Source organism: Sturnira hondurensis, unplaced genomic scaffold (genome assembly GCF_014824575.4).
Source record: "Sturnira hondurensis isolate 20B ecotype Veracruz unplaced genomic scaffold, ASM1482457v3 Scaffold0014099, whole genome shotgun sequence".
NCBI classification, from domain to species: domain Eukaryota; kingdom Metazoa; phylum Chordata; class Mammalia; order Chiroptera; family Phyllostomidae; genus Sturnira; species Sturnira hondurensis.
The window spans coordinates 1,304,734-1,317,378 of record NW_028086730.1 but is presented as its reverse complement, the minus strand read 5'-3'; the positions used below and the strand labels follow the sequence as shown (position 1 = coordinate 1,317,378).

At 55.5% G+C, this 12,645-nt stretch overlaps 1 protein-coding gene across 1 annotated transcript; it reads right to left on the bottom strand.

Moving 5' to 3' along the window:
- Nucleotides 1–3,471: 3,471 nt before the first annotated feature.
- FADD (Fas associated via death domain) lies at nt 3,472–8,796 on the bottom strand. Its single transcript, XM_037062574.1, has 2 exons — nt 8,335–8,796; nt 3,472–5,085 (listed from the first exon to the last, which is right to left on the bottom strand). Exons 1-2 carry the CDS (start codon nt 8,621–8,623, stop codon nt 4,730–4,732), a joined length of 645 nt encoding a protein of 214 aa, XP_036918469.1. The 5' UTR covers nt 8,624–8,796; the 3' UTR covers nt 3,472–4,729.
- Between the last annotated feature and the right edge of the window lie 3,849 nt (nt 8,797–12,645).

Here is a 12,645-nt window from a genome sequence, read left to right as displayed (position 1 = left end):
GCCAGGGCTCAATCCATGTCTGACAAGTCATAGCACCAACTCTACACACTGCACAAATCTTTTTTGTGTGTTTCAGTTGTGTCTTTATCCTTCTTAAAATAATAAAGCATAAAATGCTGAAAATGTTCAGTATTCTTCCATCTTCAATATTAAAATGGCTATACAAACACTCACCCATTTGGTTAAGTTTTAATTTAAGAGGCACACTGGTATGACAAAGACAGTATTTAGGAATCTAAGGCATTTTTGTACACCAACAACGAAATAGCAGAAACAGAAATTAGGGGAAAAAATCCCATTTGTTATAGCAACAAGAAAAATAAAGTATCTAGGAATAAACCTAACCAAGGAGGCAAAAGACCAGAACTCAGGAAACTACACAGCACTGCAGACAGACATTAAGGAAGACGCACATAAACGGAAGCGTACACGTGTTCATGGGTCACAAGAATTAACATCACCAAAATGTCCATATGACCCAAAGCAATGTATAGATTCAATGCAATCCCTATTAAAACATCAGTGATACATTTCACAGATATAGAACACTTCAAAAATTTATATGGAACCACAGACGACCCCCAATAGCCTCAGCAATTTTGAGAAAGAACAAAGCAGGTGGGATCACAACATCTGACACCAAACCGCGCTGCAAGGCCACTGTAATCAGCACAGCCTGGGGCTGGCATAAACACAGACATGCGGACCAAAGGGACAGAGAGCCCAGAAACAAACTCAAGTCTCTACGGTCAATTAATATTCGACAAAGGGGGCATGAACATTCAATGGAGTAAAGATAGCCTCTTACAACAAATGGTGTCGGGAGGGCTGGACAGCTACGTGCAAATAAATGACACTTGATCACCAACTTACACCAAAATACACCGCAGGTTGGCAAGAGGCTGCAATGTAAGCCATGACACCACTGAAATCCTAGAGAACATCGGCAGGAGTCTCAGCTATTCCACACAGCAGTATTTCCACTGATCCGCCCCCTAGAGCAGGGAAATAAAAAGCTTCGTAGCTTAAGAAAACATCAGCAAAATGACAAGGGCCATGTGTATAGGAACATGTATTTTGCCAACGATGCCTCAGACAGAGGCTTGGTCTCCAAAATATATGTAAAGAACTCACATGACTGCACACCAGGAAGACAGCCAATTCGATTAAAATGGGCAAAGGACCCGAACAGACACCTCTCCAAGGAGGACATACCGAGGGCCCAAGCCATAAGAAAGGATGCTCAGATGGATCAAAAAACTATGGTACATATACACAATGGAATTTTATGCTGCAGAAAGAAAGAAGGAGCTCCTACCTTTTGCAACATCATGGATGGAACTGGAAAGCATTATGCTGAGTGAAATAAGCCAGGTGTTGAAGGACAAATACCATATGATCTCACCTTTAACAGGAAGCTAAACAACAAAACAAACAAGCAAGCAAAATATAACCAAACACACTGAAATAGAGAACAGGCTGACAGTGACCGGAGGGGAGAGGGGAGGGAATTTCAGGGGAAATAAGGGAGGGATTTAGAGGAACCTATATAAAGGATACATGGACAACAACTGAGAAGGGTGGAAATGGGAGGGAGGGGGGAGCATGCGGGGTGGGATGGGATGGGAGTAATAGACAGAAAATTGTACTTGAAAAATAATTAAATAAAAATATTGGGGAAAAAAAAGAAAGGATGCTCAGAGTCACTAGTTGCCAGAGAGACGCAAATTTAAACCACAATGAGATACCTCGCCTCACTCTGGTCAGAATGGCCATCGTTAACAAAGGAACAAACGAGCATGGGAGAGGATGTGGAGAATAAGGAGCCCTCACGCACTGCTGGTGGGCACGCAGCCTGGGGCAGCCACTGTGGAAAACAGTGGGGAATGTCCTCAACCCACAAAACTTGGAACTGCCTTTCGATCAGGGATCCCAGAGATGGGACCGTACCCCCAAGAGCCCTGAAACACCATTCCAAACGAGCCTACGCACCCCAGTGTTCATAGCAGCGTCATTTACAGGAGCCAAGTGCTGGGAACAGCCCAAGTGCCCATCAGTAATTTAGTGGATCAAAAAACTGCGGTCCATTTACACAATGGAATACCACACGACAGAAAGGAGCTCCTACCCCTTGCGACAACATGGGTGGAACCAGAGAGCATTACACTAAGTGAATTAGCCAGGCGGTGAGGCGCAAATGCCATCTGCTCTCACCTGTAAGTGGAACCTAATCAACAAAATGAACAAGTGAGTAAACAGAACTAGAGATGTGGAAATAAAGAACAAACTGACAAAGACCAGAGGCGGGGGAAAGAAGGGGAAGGGTCAAGTCAAGGGGCACGTATAAAGGCCCCATGGATGAGGACAACACGGTGGGGGGCACAGTGTGGGAGGTGGGGGTAGGTGGGAGGGGACCGATGGAGATAGCCGCACTCAAAGGAAGTAAGTCCACGCTGAAGGGACAGCGGTAAAGTACAAGCTAACAAGATCGTTCTGAACCAAGCTAAAGATGGCAGAGCCGACTGGATGTGGCCCTTCTACCAGGTTTAAATGTCACTGAGCACACCCATGACACTGCAACCATCACGAACCCCTCAGCCGCTGCCCCTACCTGTGGCATGCGGGTTTGGTGGGACAAAGCTGTCCCCTTATGCCTACACTGTCATCAGGCAGCTTTGGGACACTGGGAGGCCTTGTGCCCACCTGGTACCCAGGTGATGCAAAGGGTTCACTTGTTTTCTGTTCAGGAGAGCTGTGGCCACATGTCACGTGGCTCCCTCTGTGAGTACCCCATAACCCCACTGAATTGGTCTGAATTCTTTGGTGACAATGTGGTGGGTAAACATGGGACTTTTTTTAAAAAGATTTTTTTAGAGGGGAAGGGAGGGAGAAAGTGAGGGGAACATCGATGTTCCTCTCACACCATTAACCAGGGACCTGGCCCACAACCCAGGCGAGTGCCCTGACTGGGAACCAAACGCACGACCCTTTGGTTCGCAGGCCGGCACTCAGTCCACTGAGCCGCGCTGGCCTGGGCACGTGTGGCTCTTGCCAGTGTCTTCACTGAGTTGGATTAAATACTGAGGAATTCTTTGATGAAACATATTTCAATCGCAAATGCTCCCTGCACCAGGCAAGTCCTGCCTTTGCGCCTGCCCAGAGGGACATCACATTCTCTTGGGAGCGCATGTGGCCGCACCTCACTTGCCTGTCTGGTCCCAGCAGGACGCACACAGCAGTGCTGCGGTTAGCAGCAGTCAGCAACGTGACTTTGACACGCGTGGTTCTAAGGACAGTCAGGGTCTGCGGGTGACATCCAGCACGCCCCGGGGACAGGTTCCCTGTAGAACGCGCTGGTGAGGTAGTTGTGTGGGGGAGCCGGTGGTCTCGGGGGCGGACTGGGCAGAGGTGGGGTGGGCGCGTAGAGGCCAAGGTCTGTGGCAGGCACCACACCCGCCCTCCAGGGCCCAGGGCCCAGCCCCCAGAACCTGGGACTATGATCTCCTGCAGCAAAAGGCCTTACACAGTGACCAATACAGATTCAGGCACCTCAGGAAAGGGGGGCGGGGGGGCGAAACCAGGAGCCTGGGCTTGGGCACCCAGAGCAGACCCAGAGAGTTCCACAGGGAAGGGTCAGGAGAAGTGCCCCACGTCCCCAGGTGGAGCTCGGCTGAACAGGCACACGAGGGATCTGGCAACCTGTGACCTCAGCAGTGCCGGGGAGATGAGGACGAGGACCGAGGCCAGGGAGTGGAGAGGAAACGGAACAGAGGAGACTCCCGTGAGTGGTGGGCGACCCTGGAGGTGGGGTGACACGGAGCCCTGGTCTGACTGAAGAGCAGGGCTGCCTGGGGAGTGGAAGGCTGTGAAGCTGCGGAACCTGGGGGGAGGCAGGCAGAGGGCAGGGGGGCCGATCCTGCGCACCGTGGAACGCGCGGCCTGATGTGCCATGATCAGAACCATAAACGTCATAGCTCTGATCAGACATCAGTCACATCTGTCCCAGGAGAGATGACACTCAGGACGTGCACCTTGGTGCAGGCTCCTCGTGCCTGGCAGGGAGATGCCGCGCTGCAGGTCAGTTCAGACCGGGGATGAGAGGTGACAGACACCTTGGGACCGCGAGGCACAGCAGCGGCCCTGACAGGCCTCCCGGTGAAACGCCGTGCCTTGTCTCTAAGGCACCCGAGAAGCAAGGTGCCACAGGTGTGGGGGCACTTAGTGTTTCTGGAAGGTTCCCGCGTATGGCATGTACCTGAAAGCAGGGCCAGGACACAGCCATGGGTCGGGCTCGGAAGCCCGCCTGCCTTCGGGGACGCGCCAGAGCACACAGTGGGCTGGCGAACACAGAAAGGACAGCGAGCCTGTCACCAGGACACGGTTGTCTAAGCCCACCTGTGCCTTTCCTGTGTGCTGCGTGTCTTCCCGTGATTTTCCTTCCTTCCCAGAGCCGGGGTCGCTGTGCTGATTAGGTCACATGGTGGGTGATGGGAGGCTGCTCTGTGGGGGCCCTGGGGTGGCAGTGCCCACCCAGGGCAGGCCCGGTGCATGCCACACATGGCACCGGGTGATGGGCTACCAGAGCAGGCTGGCAGCCGAGCTGGGACTGAGCCCTGGGCAGTCACCACGTGTCATCAAAGCCTGTATCAGAGCAGCTGGTCAACCTTGTGGGGAGGAACCAGAGTCCAGCCTGTGCAGAGGCCCCCGTCCCCGGAGAAGGGCAGCGGGGTCAGGAGGCGGCTCCTGAGGCAGGCGTGTCTGAGTCCCACGCCATGAGGGACACAGTGCTGCCACCACTCTCGTTCTGGAGCTGGAGGCTCCGGGCCTGCTGATCCTCCTCAACGAGGTCTGCCACGAGGTTCAGGCGGCAGGCCCTGAGCGCCTGCACCAGGTGGGACACGGTGGCGTGTTCCCGCGCCACCTTCTTCCAGACTCTCAGCGACTCCCGCACCTGCTCTGTCAGGTTCCGGGGGTACTTCACCTCGATGGCGTCGATCTTGGAGTCAGGCACTTTCAGCTGGCGCGCCAGTCTTCTCCAGTCCTTGCCCACGTGGTCGCATATGATGTCAAAGGCCCCCTGAAAGTCTAGGGAGAGAAAGAACAACGTGTTCCGCCAGGGGCTTGGGCAGCCCCCCAGGAGACAGACGACCCAAGCCCTGGGTCACAAGAGGTCCTCTTGGGAAAACTGAAGCCACCCAGGAGCAGAGGGGCTGGGAAGTCACAGAAGACCCAACAGTGGCTTCTAATCACACCTTAGCTAACCCCACCCCAAAATACCACCCAAGAAGTGGGGCCCACTGACACCCGAGGGCTGGGGTGGGCTGCAGTCGGCCGTGCACACACCCGAGCCCCCACGGCCCTGGGAGGTGGAGCTACCTGCTTAGGACAGGAAACGAAGGGAGGGGCTGAGAGTCAGGGGAAGGAAGGGAACGGGGCTGTTCCCCTATCCTGAACCGTGGCTCTGAGAGGACACGTCCACGTCCCTGGAGCCATGTGCCTTACTAGGAAGAGGCCTTTGCTGACGTACTGAGGGTTTCAAGGACAGACCACTCTGGGTTACGCAGGCGGAGCCTAAATCTACTGGCACATATCCCAACAGAACACGCACAGAAGCCACGTGACAACAGAGGCAGAGACTGAAGTGATGAGGCCACAGCAGGATACCTGGAGCCCCAGAAGCTGGACAAGGCAGGAAGGACGCCACCTCACCCCGCCCCCGCCCCCGCCTTCTGACTCTGGCCCTGACCAGTTGTGAATGCGTCCACATCTGTGGTTTTATGCCACCAAGTGTGCGGTGACTCGCACGGCAGCCCCGGGAAACTGACATGCGCCCCAATGCTCATTTGGAAAGCTCCCCTGACTGACCAGCAGTGTTCCGCCCCTGGCTACCATGTCCTCATCTGCTGAAGTCACTCTGAGATTGGTGAGCTGAGGACAGCAGACCACGACAGGCTGCCTTTGGAAGGAGGGAAGGGGGGTGTGTGGAAATGATGCTGGGAGGGCTCCTGTCATTCCACACCGCCAGTCCTAGACCACTGAGGCGCTGTCGGCCATGGTCATTTGTGTTACTACGACCATTTGTACAGATGAGGAAACTGAGCACAGAGAGGGTCCGTGATTCCCCTGAGGACTCACAGCCGGACAATGGCAGAGCCGGGGTGCAAAACCCCGGCAGTCTGGGGCGCCAGCCCACTCCGAATCCTTCACTGTGCCAAATCGCCTTCTGGGAGAGTAGTAACAAACCACCCCACCACCCTCCCTTTCCTGCCCTTAACCTTCGCGTGCGCCCCCCCAACACGCAGCATCTACACGAACAAACCGCCCCCACACACCCCCGAACTGCTCCCCGTGTCGTGCGCACCCTTCTCGGTGCCCCGGCGAGCACTCCCCGCACCGAACAGCCTCGAAAACACACGTCCTGCGTTCCCTTCGTTTGTCTGCTCTCAGGCACAGCTATGCCTTCAGCTTGCCACCAGTAAGTGCCAGGTATTACGGAGTGACACCGTGGTGTCACATTTATACCCTTTTTGGGTTCAGTGACCAAATGACCAACTCCAGGCCACAGCCTGAAGACTGTAAAGGGTGCCCGCAAAGCACCTCCTACCCTCCCACCCCAGACTCTGAGAACATGGCTGGTGACCGTGGAACCTGCTGAACTCAGGCCTCACTGCAAGCCCCAGGGGCAGGTGGCAGGTGGAGTGCCTGCGAGGTACCCGCTGTGAGAAGCCACTACGGAATGGACTTGACCAGAGACAAAATAGAAACAGAACGGCACTTGATAATACTGAGGGGAGAATCTACCAAGGAAACATAACTATTGTAAACACACACACACCCCACACAGGGGCACCGACACATATAAGGAAAACCCTGGGGGAGCGCGACACACTTACACTGGGGGTTTAACCCCCACTGTCAGCGACGGGCAGACCCTCCAAACAAAGTATCAGCAAGGACGCTGCGGACTGAACGACGTATTAGGTCAAACGGACTTAACAGATCTAGAGAACCTTTCATCCCAAAGAAGCAAAATACACATTCTTTTCAAATACACATGAAATGTTTCAAAGATAGATCACATGATAGGCCACAAAACAAGCCTCGACATATTCAAGAAAACCGAAATCGTACCAAGCATTTTCTCAGACCACAAGGGCTTGAAACTAGAGACCAACCTAAAAATTTAAAAAAAATTAAAAAATATTCAGATCCGTGGAGACAGAACAGCCTGCTATTAGACAACGGATGGGTTAATAGTAAGATCAAGGAAGAAATCCAAAAGTTTCTGGAAACAAATTTTGTTTCTGGAAACTCCAAAACAAATTTTGTTTCTGGAAACAAAAATGAACTCACAACAGTCCCAAACCCTGGGGACACAGCGAAGGCAGTCCTGAGAGGGAAGTTCACAAGGACACAGGCCTACCTAAAAAAGACGGAAACATTTCAAATAAGCAGCCAACCCTACAGTGACAAGAACTGGAGGAGCAACAGCGGAGACAGCCCAGAACAAGAAGGAAGGAAATAACCAAGATCAGAGCTGAAGTAAGTGACCTGGAGACTAAAAGGACAAGTCTAAGGATCAATGAATCCAGGAGCTGGTTCTTTGAAAAGATAAAACCGACAAGCCTTTAACCAAATTTAAAAAAGAAAAAAAAAGAATGGACTTGATCAGAGAGACAGTGTCATGCCTGATACCACATACCCAAGGCCACATTGCCTCCCTTCGACCCTAGTGATCCGTTAGTGATTGGCTATGCAAGATAGGAAATATCCCTTTCAGCCAGTCCTCTCGCCTGTAAAAGGGGAACAACGACAAATGATAGTATGTAACGAACGAGGTTAATGCGAAAACCAAGTATGTACCGCGCTTAAAACAAGAAAGGCTGGCCACAGGCCAGCATGTCATCGTTGTTCACTATCCTCATTATTCTCCGAGGGCGGCGTCGGCGAACAGGGAGAACTCGGGTGCCAGCAGCAGCACCGGGTCACGCCACTCTTCTCCACCCAGAGGTTAGCAGTGCATTCCTCTTCTGAGTATTTTCTAATTTACTTAGACGGACTGAGTAGTGAAGAAAATACCAGATCTGGGACTTTGCGCGAGATCACTGTTCTGCGGTTTGATTCTCCCACGGGTCACCAGGGTTGTTGGAAAACAACCGCAAACTCAAATTTGGCGAAGGCTCGGTGCCTGGCAGACTCCCAAAAGCGACTGCGGGGCAAACTGGCTTCGCCTCCGCCGGCTCTAGTCCTGGCCTGTGTTCCGCCCACCCCCCACGTCCCTGCCCCCCGCACAGCCCCTGTCCCCCCAGGTCCCGTCCTCTGTCCCGCGCCCACCTTGCTGCTCTTCCGGCCCCGCTCTGCCTTCCGCGCCCGCCTCGAAGTCGTCCACGAGCCGCAGCAGGTCCTGGCGCCGCAGGGAGGCGAGCAGCTCGCGCAGCAGCTCGGGGTGCTCGCGGTCCAGCTCGTTCTGCTCGAGCAGCAAGGAGAAGAGGTCGACGCCGCTCTGCACGCGCTCCAGCTTCCTCTTGCCCAGGCGACCCTGGCACAGGAACTTGAGGTCGCCCACCTCGCTGCTCGACAGGCGGGTGGACACCGAGTGCAGCAGCACGAGGAACGGATCCATGGCAGCGGGCGACGGCGGCCAGCGGGCGGGCGCTAACCCGGCCTTGCGCGAGCTCCCCGGCCCCAGCCCACCACACCCGGCCCGTCGCCCGCTCCCTTATCTGCGTACCCGGGATCGCCCTGGTTCCCTCTTCGCAAACCCTTCCAACCCCGCCACCGGAAGCACGTCAGGTCACCGGAAGTCACGTCCAGAGCCTCGCGAGAATTTGCTGACTTGCGCATGCGCTCGGAAACTGATAGTAGCCATTTTCGCCTGGGAGGAGCGGAATCGCCGCCAGGGGGCGCCGCAGGCACGGCACCGACGCCGGGCTAGGACGGCCTCTGCGCCTGCGCCCTTCGGACCCTCCCCAGTCGAGGCGACCGTGGAGGTCTCGAGAGCGCCGGCGCGGGCTGGCTGGGCGGGCCTGCGTTTTCCGGGCAATGCAGCAGTAAGGGTGCTGATAATACAGGCTTTCGTTTGTGAACATTTGTGATGAATCACGTCCTTTGGTGCCCCCTGGACACGTGGTCGGAAAAGATGACCCAGAGGTTTATTTAGGAGTTGAAGTTTAATTGATAATTGATTTTTAAGGTCGTAGTTACTGACGCTTTTTAGCGTTTATTGGGCGCTTACTGAGTGCCAGGCAGTAGGTACTGGAGTCAAATTAGGGAAATCCCCGCCTTGCCAGAGCTTAGTCATCAGTACACCAGCTTCCAGAACAGATAAGGTGCAGTGTGCCCAAGGTCAGCACAGCCAGAGCCCAGGGGGGAGGGGGGTGGGATGGGCAGGTGGGGTGCGGGTGCTGAGCGGGCAGGTTAGGTAGGTGTGAGGGGAAGCGTGTGTGCTGGGGACAGAGGTTCCAGGAGCAGCAGGCGGGGCTGGGACAGATTAGGAGGGGCCTCACGTGCCAGGGTGGAGCCCCTGCGGAGTGCGAGTGGAGGGGCAAAGGCATACGAGTTACCTTTATAGAGACGTATGTTTTTTTAAATTGAGAGGTAACTCATTCCCCATATAACTTGCCCTCTGAAAGTGTACAGTTCGCTGTTTTTTAGTATATTGCTAAGGTTGTCCAACCCTCACCATTAGGTAATTTAAGCACATTTTCATCACCCCAAGTAGGAGCCTGGTGCCCATTACTGGTCACTTCTTTTCCCTCTCCTCCCCCCAGCCCCTGGCAACTGCTGATTTACTTCTTGTCTCTGAATTTGACTATCCCCGACAGTTCATGGGACCATCCACCACGTTGCCTTTCGATCCTGGTTTCCTTTCATCAAGCTGGATGTCTTTAAGGTTCACCCACGATGTGGCATGTATTGGTGCTCTTGTCGTGGGCCGACAGTCTTCCGTCGCCTGGATGGAACGCATGGGATCACCGGTCATCGGCCGGTGGGCATTTCGGTCGTTCCCACCTTTTGGCCACTGAGTGTAGTGCCGCCCCGAACTCTGAGTAGCACTGTGAAGGACTCACCCCGCCTCAGGAGAGAATCCGCGGGACTTCACACTCGTCCCGATGGGGGAGGAGGGTGCCTGGACAGAGCGCAGCAGAGGGGCTGAAGAGGGTGCAGCCGTCTACCCAGGGTGGAGGGGGTGCTGGTGAGATTTGAAGGTTGTGGTGCGCATGGGCTGACCGGGGGAAGGTGCAGGTGGGCGGGTTTGGGGGATGACCCGTCCGTGGAGATGCTGACGGGACAGGGGGATGTACCGGGGGAGGGTTTGGAGCAGGGACCTGGGCAGAGATGGGCCCTGGGTGGCACCCTGCAGACCGGTGGCGTGTGCCATGGCCCATTTTCCACCCACCTGACTGGGCTGAGGGTGCCCTGAGAGAAGGTGAAACATTTCTGGGGGTGTCTGCGAGGGCGTTTCAGGAAGAGATTGGTATTTGAACCCGTAGACAGGGTCAAGCGGACGCCCTACCCCCACCCCCACCAGTGCGGGTGGGTGGGCATCACCCAGTCTGTGGAAGGTCCTCCAAGGACAAAAAGGCGCAGCAGGGCAAATCACACTCTCCGCTTGAGCTGCCCTCGGCCCCCACGGCAGTCCTGGTTCCTGGATCTGGGACTCAGACTGGGACTCACACTGCTTGCCCCCAATTTTCCCACCTGTAGACTCAGACCAGCGGATGGCAGGGGAAGGGCCTTCCTGGCTTCTGGAACCACACCAGCCAATTGCGATAACAGATCTCCAAGTTTAGGTCTCCCGAGTCCCACTGGTCCTGGAGGAATGTAGTGTCGAGTCACTACAGAGGGAGGGCGGAAAGATGAGGGGACCAGAGGCTGAACCCCGGGGGTGTCCACCCACCTGACTTGTGTGCGGAAATGTCTGTTCAAGTCCTCTACCCCCTCTTATTTTATTTAGAGGTTTTATTTATTTATGTTTAGAGAGAGGGAAAGGGAGGAGAAACAGAGGCAGAGAAACATTGATGTGGGAGAGAAACACTGATGTGTTGCCTCTCACCTGCGCCCCAACCGGGGGCCGAGCTACAGCCAGGCCTGGGCCCTGACTGGGAATCCAACCCGCGGCCTTTCGGTTTGTGGACGATGCCCAGCCCACGGAGCCGCCGGGCCAGGGCCCTCTGCCCATTTCTAGTTGGGTTGCTTGTCTTTGTTGTTGAGTTGAAGGGGTTCTCTGTGTGTCCTGGATGTGAACCCCCCCGTCAGAGACGTGATGTGCAGAAATCCCCTCCCATTTTGCAAGTGGCCGCCCACTCTCCGGAGAGGGCTGCGCCCTTTGGGGCACAAGTGGGTTACGTTCTGATGGAGCGCAGGGTAGGTATTTTTGCCTCACTTAGCACGCGTCTTTAAAGGGAGACAGGGAAGCCAGGGTTTGCTGGTTTCGTGGATGGGCCTTATTTGTGCAGCTGACCCGCAGTTTATTTTCCCGTCTTTTTCTCTCTGGGTCGTCTCCACGCTCCCTCTGCTTTTGTTTTCCCCTTCCCGTTTGTGCCTCTCCTTGTTAGTTTCAGTCCCTCTCATTCATGATGGCTCTGGGTTTTGCTTGGGGGTAGTGTTTCCTGCAGAAAAAGTCTCCGTGCTGAGGCACAGGGGTGTACGGTTGCTAGAATAATGCCCCCCACCCCTCCACAATGTCCACACCCAAATCCCCACAACTGGGACTAGGTTAGTTTCCCTGGCAGAAGCGGCTTTGCGGGTGTGATGAGATCAAGGATTTGGAGATGGGGGTTATTCTGGCCTAGTCCCCGGGTGTGGGAAGGACTCCCCACCACGCGGCTGGCAGGTTGCGGGAGGGGCCCAGCCCTGCCGGCACCCTGACTCTTGCCCAGCGAGACCTGTGTCAGACCTTCTCCCCGCGGAACTGGAAGCTGATAAATGTGTGTTGTCCTAAGTCACTGCACTGGTGGTAATTTGCCACGTCAGCAAACAGAGAGCCAGCCCCGGCCACCGGCCCGGGCTTTTCCGGGTGCTTTCCTCCCAGCGTGCAGCTCTCACCGACAGCCAGCAGAGGGCAGCAACCACCCACGAGCCAAACCGGAGGCTAGCGTTCCAGCGATTGCCAGTCAGGATCAGCGCAGCTGATGGGGACCCTGGTTGCGGTCGGGGGAAGAGGGGTGACCAGAAGGGAGCAGCAGCAGAGGCTCCTGAGGTGCCGCGACACTCTGCTTCTGAGTCCTGGCTACAGGGCAGTGGTTTCTTGGTTTTTGTTTCTTGGGAGTTGTACCCTTAAGGTGTCGGTTTTCTGTGAGTTATCCTTCCATAAAGCTGGGAGGGGGGAGAGGGGGGATGGGGAGCACAGTGAAGGGGAACATAAGGTGGGACACGGGGAATAATGGCAGAGCCAGGGGGGTCGTGAGCCCGGCCTCAGTTTGGCGGGGCTGCCTTTCTCCCAGGCCCATCCTGCAGGACACGGGCCATCCGGGGAGCCAGGCTGCGATGCCTGAGCCGGTCCAGACCAGGGCCCCCCGGGGCTGAGCTCCTCTGCCCAGTGCTGTGGGGGACGCAGGGGCGGGCTGCTTGCTGTGGGCACACTGGGCAGGGGCCCCACGCCTTTCCATCCACGTGCCCCCCAACCTCCCGCCCCACCTCCTT

Bases quoted from the DNA above. Each gene is read 5' to 3' on its own strand.
- FADD (XM_037062574.1), bottom strand. From the start codon at position 8,623: ATGGATCCGTTCCTCGTGCTGCTGCACTCGGTGTCCACCCGCCTGTCG. The intron at 5,086-8,334 runs GTGGGCGCGGGA...TTCTCTCCCTAG, and splicing joins GGGGCCGGAAGAGCAGCAAG to ACTTTCAGGGGGCCTTTGAC.